The sequence below is a fragment of the Liolophura sinensis genome, chromosome 9 (assembly GCF_032854445.1).
Source record: "Liolophura sinensis isolate JHLJ2023 chromosome 9, CUHK_Ljap_v2, whole genome shotgun sequence".
NCBI classification, from domain to species: Eukaryota; Metazoa; Mollusca; class Polyplacophora; order Chitonida; family Chitonidae; genus Liolophura; species Liolophura sinensis.
Genome location: NC_088303.1, coordinates 23025353 through 23036124, shown reverse-complemented (window position 1 = coordinate 23036124; position 10772 = coordinate 23025353). Strand labels below are relative to the sequence as shown.

The 10772-nt window shown below is 36.1% G+C and overlaps 1 protein-coding gene across 1 annotated transcript in view; it reads left to right on the top strand.

Moving 5' to 3' along the window:
- The first annotated feature begins 196 nt into the window (after positions 1-196).
- The window catches only part of LOC135475227 (phosphoinositide 3-kinase regulatory subunit 4-like), a 43564-nt gene continuing 32988 nt past the window's right edge, over positions 197-10772 (top strand). Inside the window, exons 1-12 of the mRNA XM_064755040.1 lie at positions 197-287; positions 2946-3098; positions 3622-3746; positions 3962-4017; positions 4720-4869; positions 5285-5386; positions 6052-6242; positions 6474-6600; positions 7084-7256; positions 8234-8354; positions 9158-9253; positions 10353-10447. Of these exons, the coding sequence (XP_064611110.1) occupies positions 3007-3098; positions 3622-3746; positions 3962-4017; positions 4720-4869; positions 5285-5386; positions 6052-6242; positions 6474-6600; positions 7084-7256; positions 8234-8354; positions 9158-9253; positions 10353-10447 (1328 nt within the window). The 5' untranslated portion in view covers positions 197-287; positions 2946-3006. The remainder of the gene's footprint in view (positions 288-2945; positions 3099-3621; positions 3747-3961; positions 4018-4719; positions 4870-5284; positions 5387-6051; positions 6243-6473; positions 6601-7083; positions 7257-8233; positions 8355-9157; positions 9254-10352; positions 10448-10772) is intronic.

The following is a 10772-nucleotide window of genomic DNA, read 5'->3' as shown; positions in this document are numbered from 1 at the left end:
ATAACTGATTTCCTCCAACAGGATGCCGTGGAACCAAGACAAGTTTTCTTGTATATTGACGTTTTCGTACCGGAAGACGCCGTTCAATCTGTCTCCAGATGACAGAGATTATATTGTCAACACTGCGCGCGTGTAACACATCCAAACCAGCGCCCTCTATCGGCTGAATGGGGCGGACTCTCAAATGAGGCAAATGACAGACGAAAACATCGTACGACGCACATTTTCTGTGTGATTTAATCATTATAGGGAGTTTTTAGAAAGACTGCCTTCTGAACCACAGCGAGGTAAATACATATCCAGATAACGTAACCTTAATCACAGAGAATGACAAATGCACCAAGAAAATGTTCTCCCGTATTACTCAGTTAAGCAAGTTACAACAACAGCATCACACGTAATCTTGATGAACCCGATAACGTTTTAAAATTGTATCATTCACCCATGTGGGAATGGTGAAGATCCAAGAGTTTTCTGGGTATAGTCAACTTTATCGTTCCGGCTGCAGGCCCATTGTATTTGGACAAAAGAAGGTGGGTCTTGAGTGAATGGAGACGCGTAGATGTTGTGCACTTCGTACCCAAGTAACTTCGTCCCACGTTACCGCGTGCCATAGTTACCTCGTATCATACTTAGTATATAATCTCTATTCATATGAAATTCCGTAGTTAACATTTACCGAAGGTTTCTCTAAGCATGTTATTTTTTTTATTTTTTTTTTAAGTATTTTATGTTTATTTAGTGGATTTTATCGGGCATCTAAAACCAGTCGTCAACACACTGACCACAATTCTGATTTTACATCAAGTAGAGATGCAAAACCAGTTCATGACTGTGTTTTTGTCCAGTATTACTTCTTTTTAATTCTCTATTCAGCGCTGTATAACATGTCGAATTTTAAGCAGTATTTTGGGAGTTATCGAAGGTCTACATCAGAAAAGTTGCTTTCCAAGATGGTGACCATCTGCTTAAGTCCAGTGGAACTCCAGGACTTGGACATTTTTTAAATACATGGAAGTAACATGGAAGCTTTTGTTAAATCATTTACATTCATTCATTGGTCATGGTTTTTTTTTTTGTTTTACATTGTGAAATTGTCTATTTACATATGTACATTAGTGTTATGATTGTATTTCTTTTACAGTGATACTGGGATTATTGGAAAGCTTTCTAGAACTTCATCATTGTATGACATATGGGAAATAACAACTAGTTGCATTTGTAACTTATACCGCACGCCATCCAGGAAAAACCAGTATACTGGAAACCTGTGCCTGAAGGATTTAATTTGCATTGCACTAATGCTTCATATGTTTTATAAGATAAAGATGATTGGAGAATCTCATTGACAGCTGAGCAGTTAAGTGAAATTGAGTTATCAACACATTCAAAGGTTAATCCATTGAAGTCAAATATTAAAATAACTTTAGTTAGGGACATAAACTCACAAGTTAACACCACAGTTAATGGAATCAGATTAACAATACCAATCCATGGGAGGTTAATTAATCCATTAACAGTACTGATATGTAAAATATTGTTAAAATATTAAAAAAAAAAACAAAAAAACAACTGTGTCAAGATTTCAGGAGTTCACATTTTAATATTTCACGTGAGTACATTAAAGTTAACTAAGCTGCAACATCCATAGCATAACTAGAAATGAGAAAATCTGTCAAAAAGACTCTTGTATTAAACTCAGGTAAAAAAATATATTACACGTGCAAAGTCGAGACTACTGCAAAGTTGTGTTCAACCTTCTTAACCAGAAATAGGGCTATAACCCTTGTTCTGACTAGATCGTTGACAGAGTTACTGCAATCTGTCAAAAAAGACTGAAAAACGTATGTATTATATTAGATATCTTTGTGGCATGCTTATAATCAGTGTAAAATAACTGCGTACAGTATGTCTTTACAGTAGTTATTTAGTTATCCTTGTGGCATGCTTATAATCAGTGTTAAATAACTGCATACAGTATGTCTTTACAGTAGTTATTGTACGACACGATTGCGGTATGAGAGCACTATGGCATGGAATAACTATGGTACTAGGTAACCTGGTACAAAACAGTTTGGGTATGAAGTGTCCTGATCACGTACGGCCAAGGGCTTGTCATTATATCGTTAATAAGGCTAGTCTTATACAATATGACTATGATTTATATTTCGGATTTGACAGAGAGTCACATCTCCCAGACTATTGTAGCTGGGGGAAAACTACCTACCTCTGAACAACATCACGCAATGATGTGCCCAGGATATCATCCAAATAATCATTAATTTTTTTTACGGAAGTAAAGCCAAAGAGGGCATTTTTCCGCATCACCCTTTTAATGCATCATAGCAAAGCACCACTGTTTCAATCTGACGTCTTGAAAGTGTCAAATATTTGACTAGTTCCAGATCGCAAACACCCTCCAGACATGTACAGTTTTCCACCATTTTCCAATTAGTATCAGTTTATCTATGTCAATTACCTCTAGTTTTCGCATTTTGTGTTATGAATTTGTCTGCAGGGGAAAGATATTTAGATATTAAACAATTTTGAAGCAGCATGTAAATGTTAATTTGTGCTGTTATTCCCCCCCCCCAAACCCCCACCCACCCCCGACCCCACCCCCAGCCATTAGATTTGGTTTTTTGGGGTTTTTTTGAAGCAATTTCTCTTTATTTATACAAGAAATGCCTGAGAAGAATATTCTGAATTTAATTTAGAAATGCTAAAAATGACAAAATTATATGTTGTGTGATGCATAATTTCAACTTTTCCATTCCATAGTCTGTCTCATCCCTGAACCCTATGTTGGCCAAAATTTCTTCTTTTGCGGGGCCCTCCATTCTGATAATAAAAGCATATACAATAAATTTATGCTATCTACATTACTTCCTTCAAACTAAATATCAGATAATATGTATAAGTACATTCACTGTTTTCCATTGTAGATGATGGAGTATACATGAAACTGACCCTTCATTTCGGATAGAGTGCAACTGTTGAGTCACCATGGGTAACCAGTTAACAGGGATTGCCCCATCCCAGATTCAGCCTGTGGAACAATACCTCACTGAAGTGTCAGACTGTGAATATGATGGCAGGTTGGTCTACCTTAAGTCAACTCCAAATAATCATTCTTACATCTGTTGTTGATGTTCTGATGTAAATATTCAATGTGAAGGCAATGCCTTTATTTTGTGTACCTGGCTCATTAATTGCCAGGAAAAAATCATCATTAGAGTTCCACATAGGACTTTGTTCTCAACACTCTGTACTTTTGTTTTATATCTGTTTATTCTCACAGTAGAATTACACTTACCTATGTCTATTTGGAATTATACATGCATTTCATGCACTTCTCTCTTAATAATAAAACTTATAACCTTGCCAGTTAAAATTGTCATTAAACTTTGTCATGAAGATTATATTTTATAATATTTTAACTGATTTACACAGGACAATGGACAATGCCAGGCGAGAGTGTTTCACTTGTGTTTTGACATACTTTCAAATATACTCCATGTCTAAAGTTGAGTGTTTTCTTTTAATCCTGTGTACCATTATAAACAGCTCCTGCCAGTGCTCATGTTTACATTGCTTTGATGCTGTTTCATTTTGTGATAGTTTGGGGAGTACCAGGTTTTTCAAAGTTGCTCGAGCTAAGGGGAAGGAAGGCCACATGGTTGTGAAGGTGTTTGTCATACATGACCCCTCTTTGCCTCTCGCATCACACAAAGACAAACTGGAAGGTATTCGTACATGTATCTTCCTATGGATGTTCTCTCATTTACATGCACTTGTTTTTTTGTCCACATTTATACATTTGGAAAATATCTGTTAATAAAATAGTATTTACATAATATTGTCAAATGTCTCTGTTTGAATCATTAAATTAATGGGATGTTTGAAAATATAGACAATGTACTCCTATGCATCGCATAATAATTCCTTTGTATTTTTTCAGAGTTACGCTCTCGCCTTCAAGGAGCATCAAATTGTCTCCCCTTCCAGATGGCACTGGTAAGAGAGAAACTTTGTTATGTGCCATGTATTTGTAATTTTGCTGACCACAGTATGGAAAGATTTACATTCATCCGTTTATGGTATAGGAATATATTCATTCCTATCCAAGTACACAACAAAATCTGTAAGGCAGCCTGGAGAAAGACGTTATTTTACTAGTTTAGAATGTTGGACATACCAGTGTTTCCAGCACCAGAAGTAATCATTTATTTGCGTCTAGAAATGTACTCATATTTTCAGAAGTTTGCGTTGTTTACTATACATGTAGACGCTCTGATTTAATGAGGAGTGTGATGTGGCTCAAGGGTAAGCTGCTGTACTGTTAACTGCTCTATGACAAGTTTATTCCCAGCCTTGGATTGAGAATTTTTAGATTTCTCCCTACTATAAATGTTTGTGGTTCTTGGTCATAATAAGTTGCCAACAGACAGGCAGACCTCAGTGGGCATTTGCACAGTCTTATTCTTGCTAGTGACCAGTGATGTCACATGTTTCTTGATAATTTGCCAAAGTTGGTGACTCCCTCCGGCACTCTGGTTTCCTTTACTTATAAAACTGACCAATATCGTATAACTGAAAATTTCTTGAGTATAACATTGAAAAGACATTAAAAGCAATAAACAAATCCTGATTTAGTTAAGATATTTCAATATATATGTATATCACTTTGTGATTGTCATCTCTCCTGCCTCATTACAGCACTTGGACAAAGCTGCGTTGTTGTTCCGTCAGTTTGTCAAGGATAGTTTATACGACAGAATTAGCACAAGGCCTTTCCTTAACCTGGTGGAGAAGAAATGGATAGCCTTCCAGCTACTCTGTGCTCTTAACCAAAGTCATAAACTCAAGGTGCGTCAAAGGGAATCTTCTAAAAGCCAAACTGTTTTCAGCTGGCTGGCAGCACTGCAATTTTACTTCCGTAAGCCAGTTAGTTTGATTTATAGGAGTTTAAGCCAGCATGTGATCTGATGAGAATCAGAACAGGGTCAGAAGACAGGCTCCAGTGTAATTCTTTATGTTGCAGGTATGATTCGGGATAATGTGCAAAATTTTCTAAACATTATCTGAAGCTTTGTTGATACAGTTATTTGAAAATATGTTTGAAAACCTCTAACTTAGGCTTACACAGGCTTGCATAGCAACAGAGGTAAAGAAACCATAGAATCAGAACAGTCGAATAGTACTAAAGCAAATAATACTAGTCAGTTAACAGTTATCTATCCCTCTGTTTGAAGGTTTTTCTAATGCAGTGGTCTGTTTGTAGGTATATCATGGAGACATCAAGTCTGAGAATGTGATGATTACCAGCTGGAACTGGGTGCTGCTCACAGACTTCGCCAGTTTTAAACCCACCTACATTCCAGAGGTAACTAGCGCTTAGAACTCTGTATATAATGCTAACTTTATACAGAGTTATACATGGCAATTTTCACTAAACCCTCCTACATTCCAGAGGTAACCAGAATTTAAAGCACTGATTCCTGCTCTGTATATAGTGTCAACTTTATACAGAATTATATATGGTAGTTTTCAGTAAACCCACGTTCATTCCAGAGGTAACCAGCACTTAGGGCACTGATTCCTGCTCTGTATATACATGTAGTGTCAACTTTAATGTTAAAAACATTTATGTAAAATTTTGCATTATAGTTTAAAACTTACATAACAACTACATCTGAGAGAGATTCCTTCACTTGTACACTTTCCCAAACATAGACAGTCCTACTTGTATATAACCATGTTGTGATGAGGGGTAGTTTACATTTGATTACTAATACTTTTGTAAGTTAATTATTCTATTTATTTGAGCCACTGTGTAGAACATCAGGACAATACCAGGGTACATATAAGACTAACAATATTTTCATTGTAAATTGAGTTATGTTTGCATCTGAGTATTGCATTGGTTTTCCCTGATATTTTATGCACCTGTTCAACAAATATTTAGGTTGTTTTGACAGAGTTTTTACACGTGAATGAGCAATTACAGACTGGCCATGGATATTAGAGATGTCTATCATATTGTTACAGGACAATCCATCAGATTTCAACTATTTCTTTGACACATCAAGACGACGCACATGCTACATTGCTCCAGAGAGGTTTGTGGAGACAGGATTCAAAAACCTGGAAGTGACTGGTCAAACAAATCATCTGGACATCACCGGGGGAGAGATAAAAACAGGGGAGCTAACCAGTGCCATGGATATCTTCTCTACTGGGTAATGTCTAGTTTTGGATAGATCATTGTTAGTTACCCAGTACCGTGAATCTCTCCACGGGTACTTGGTGTTAAATAGGTCATAGTCAGCTCACCAGCACCATGGATTTCTTCTCCGCTGGCGTTTGGTTTGATTTCCCATGACCTACTATCTGTAAATGAACTTGTAAATATGTTGCCCTTGTGAAGCTAGCTAATGCTTAACTGTTTATTGTTGCTGTTTACACTGTAGGTGTGTTATAGCTGAACTGTTCACTGAGGGAACTGCACCATTTGACTTGTCACAGCTGCTGGCCTACAGAAGTAGAGAGTACAGCCCATGGAAAATCCTGGAGAAGATTGAGGATGTGCCTATGAGGGTAAAGAAGCCTTTATGCGATCATTCTGTCAGGGATTTATTGGGTGTCTTAACCATAGCAAAAGACTTGAATTTGGGGGATTAACTCTGATTTCCCACATTAAGACAACAATGTCCATAGAATCAGCCAGTTGAAACTGAGGGGAATCTGTTGTCACCTTGTACACTTTAATGACATGAATATTATGTCAACAATTGTTCACAAAAGGATTCTAATAAAGAATCAAATGAGAGAAAATAAATAGTCACATAAAATTTTGGCATTAATTTTTTTATTTTTTTTTTTGACTTTTCATATTGGACTTCCTTTTAAAGACCTCATATGTAAAGTGTTTTTCTGCTTTATTTACAAATTTTTTCCTGCTTTATTTTTCTATGATACAGTCTATTGCGTTTTAGGTATAATGACGTCAAATTTCTGGTATAAACCTCTAGTGGTACATGTATAAAATCCCTGACTGTGTATTGCCTGTCGTGTTTTCAGGAGCTCATCCGTCACATGATGCAGAGAGAGCCAAGTCACAGGTTGTCTGCAGAAGAGTACCTCATCCAACAGAGAGGGAAGGTGTTCCCTGAGTATTTCTACACCTTCCTCAAGCTTTATCTACAGAGGTTTGCCATGATTCCTATCGTACCACCGGATGACAGAGTGGTAAGGTGAGAGGACAGTGGTTGGGTTTATGTGGGACATTTTTGCTGGGTTTATCTTGGACATTTTTGTTAAGTTTACGTTAGACATTTCTGTTTGGTTTGTCTTGGACATCAAAGTCTACTTACATTTCACTTTAGTAATGTTTGATGGAAGCGTCATTGAGTAGTGAGAAAAAAAGTGACTTTTTTCTCCAAGTTTGTAGACATTAAGACATTCAATGAGACTATGGTAAAGTTTTGTTATGGACACTTTTCAGTAACTGACAAACAGTAGAAAATTAACGTAGATGATAAATGTAACAGGAACATAAGACAGGTTGTATGAAGTGATTTGTGGCAAATATTTGTACAACTGTTTCTGTGAACAACAATTTGCCTGTACTGTTTTGATTTTAGCACTGAATTTATTGTGCTTGTTTCCCCCAAGCATTTGTGTACATGTATCTTATGGTGCATAGGTACAATATATGATCGGGTCACTGTGAATTCATCTCATGCTATGGGAAGGTCTGTCCGCAACGTGTGGATGGTTGTGGGTTTCCCCTGGGCTCTGCCCGGTTTCCACCCACCATAATGCTGGCCGCTGTTGTATAAGTGAAATATTCTTAACCACATTGTAAAACACCAATGAAATAAATAAATCAAATACAGTATATGACCCAGGTGAATTTTAACCCGTTTATGATTTTATGCTTTGAACTATGTCACATTGAACTGCTATTAGCCAGAACTATAGGTTTTCTGTGCATTATGTTTCACGTTGTTACATTTGATAAGTTAAGTCTATTCATGATGTTTCATGTTGTTACATTTCACATGTTAAGTGTCTGCATGATGTTGGCACATTGACACATTTAACAGGTTAAATTCTTCATGTTTCACATTGCTACATATGACTGGTTAAGTCTATTCATGGTGTTTCACGTTGCTACATATGACTGGTTAAATCTATTCATGATGTTTCACGTGGCTATATTTGACAGGATAAGTCGTGACCTGCTGGACATTCTGAGCCGAATGAACATTCGCCCCGACCACCCCGAGGACAACACCGGCCTTGTCTTGGTCATCAGCCTGGTCACTTCCTGTGTCAGAAAACTTCATGTAAGGACATACATCTAAGGCCATTCATGAAAAATTTTGGTTTGAGGGTTTCACAACTCTATCAGAAAGATAGGGTTGGTCTGTAGGGGAATTTTTCTTTATTCTGTATATTATAAAAGAGATAGGGACTTTAAAAAAAAATAGCATTCAGAGAAAAATAAGAAATGAAATTCCATCAGAAACCGAATAAAAAGAAGAGTCATTCACTTCATTGAACATATGTTTATTGATGACTTAATGCTGAAATATACAATACTTAAACATAAAGAGTTTGTCTTTCCTGGGATCTATGTTCCTGCTACATTGTCTGAAACTTGTCGTTGGATATTCTGGATTTTGGATATTTTCCCTTCTTGCCACACTTGTGATATCGTCTCTGTCAGCACTCATGCTGACAGGAGACATAAAATTTCTGCCGTGTGAAGCTCAACATTCATAGAAAACCACAAACTTGAGAGTCTTGAATAGTCAAAAGAGTAGATGTATTAAAAAGTTGATGAATCCGTTTCCATTACAGTTCTTATTCTTTTGGGAGAAACCACGAGATGACAGTGTGGTTTGTCTCAACGATTTTTGATGAGTTTTATCAAACTGAATGTCCTGTCCGGCTAATGAGAAGCCCTACTACCCAGCTTTAATATGCCTAATTCTCATAGATTTATGACGAAAACTCACTAGAATTGTACATATAAGTAACTATAAGGTGTGTCCATTGTACTTGATTTTGTTACATATAGTTTTTATATCATTTATATTTAACATATCCTGTAACTGCTACATGTGTGTGTTTGTTTCACTTTCAGTATTGTAGCACCAAGCTTGTTGCCCTGGACCTGATGTTAGAGTTGTCCAGTCATATGACAGCAGATATCATAGTGGATAGGATTTTGCCATACATGGTTTGTCATCAGCTTTTTACAATATCTGCCCACTTCACAAGCAAAGGGACAACCCTTGTCTTTGCAAACTCTCCAAAAATACACAGATAAAGTCAACATGTTTTGTGTTGAAACTTTATAGGGATAACCCTTATCTCCACAAACTCTCCATAAATACACAGATAAAGTCAATGTGTTTTGTGTTGAAACTTTATAGGGATAACCCTTATCTCCACAAACTCTCCAAAAATACACAGATAAAGTCAACATGTTTTGTGTTGAAACTTTATAGGGATAACCCTTATCTCCACAATCTCTCCATAAATACACAGATAAAGTCAGTGTGTTTTGTGTTGAAACTTTATAGGGATAACCCTTATCTCCACAAACTCTCCATAAATACACAGATGAAGTCAATGTGTTTTGTGTTGAAACTTTATAGGGATAACCCTTATCTCCACAAACTCTCCATAAATACACAGATAAAGTCAATGTGTTTTGTGTTGAAACTTTTGTTGCATTTTGTACATTTTGTCGAAAATGTTAAACAATTTTGTAAGTTATTGAATTCTCTGAAAGGAGCTTTATTAGACACGACTTTCTGATTTGGGCCAGCTATATTATATTCCGGCCAGAAATAACTCTTGACTGTCACTTCTGTTGAATATTGAAAACATATAAATAAAGTCACGACCCATGAAAATAAACGCTTGAAAATTATTCATATGTCTTACATTTAATTTAATTTTACTTTGTACAGAAATTATTTCAGACTTTTTTATGGGATAAGAACAGAATTTGCTAGACCTTTACATTTAGCCTAATTCGAGCAGCCTTTTATTATGACAGACCTGATATGTACTTCATTGGTTTCTGCTTTGTATCAAATTGAGCTTTTACATTTCTGATACTAATTATTACTGAACTACATGTACAGTTTGTGCTGAAGTAACGTCATATATATGAGACTTTTCAAAGTTATCTCTGATGAACTACAGATCTATTTGTTTTCAGTTAAATACCATCGTTTTGTTCTGCAATGTTTTGAGATCTTTATCCCGTTAGTATATAGCCATTTTTTATGATCAGACTGACATGGAGTTTTTCCTTCTGTCCTCAGCTGTATTTTGTGAATGACCATTTCCCCAGAGTGAGAGCAGCTGCACTCAGGACCATCACCAAGTGTTTGGCAGGACTAAAATCTGTACCTAGAACGTGAGTATATGTGTAAGAATCCAAATCAGAATCCGCAGCATTTTAAAATGACTGTATCTAATTTTGACAAATCCACATGAACTATGATTTGTTGTACTTGACATATTTACAGTGTGTTTTATATTATTTGGTTTTGATTCAACTCCACAAACATCATGAACTCTTAAGATATGACACTAAACTTGTTTTATGTACTGTAAAGTACTTATTATTTGCTGGAATATATTTTCGTGGATTTTCTCCAAAAATATGTTAGCGGGACTTAATTTTCGCGTATTTAAGAGAATACTGAAAAACAGATCTTCAAATCTTAAAATTTTCCAAG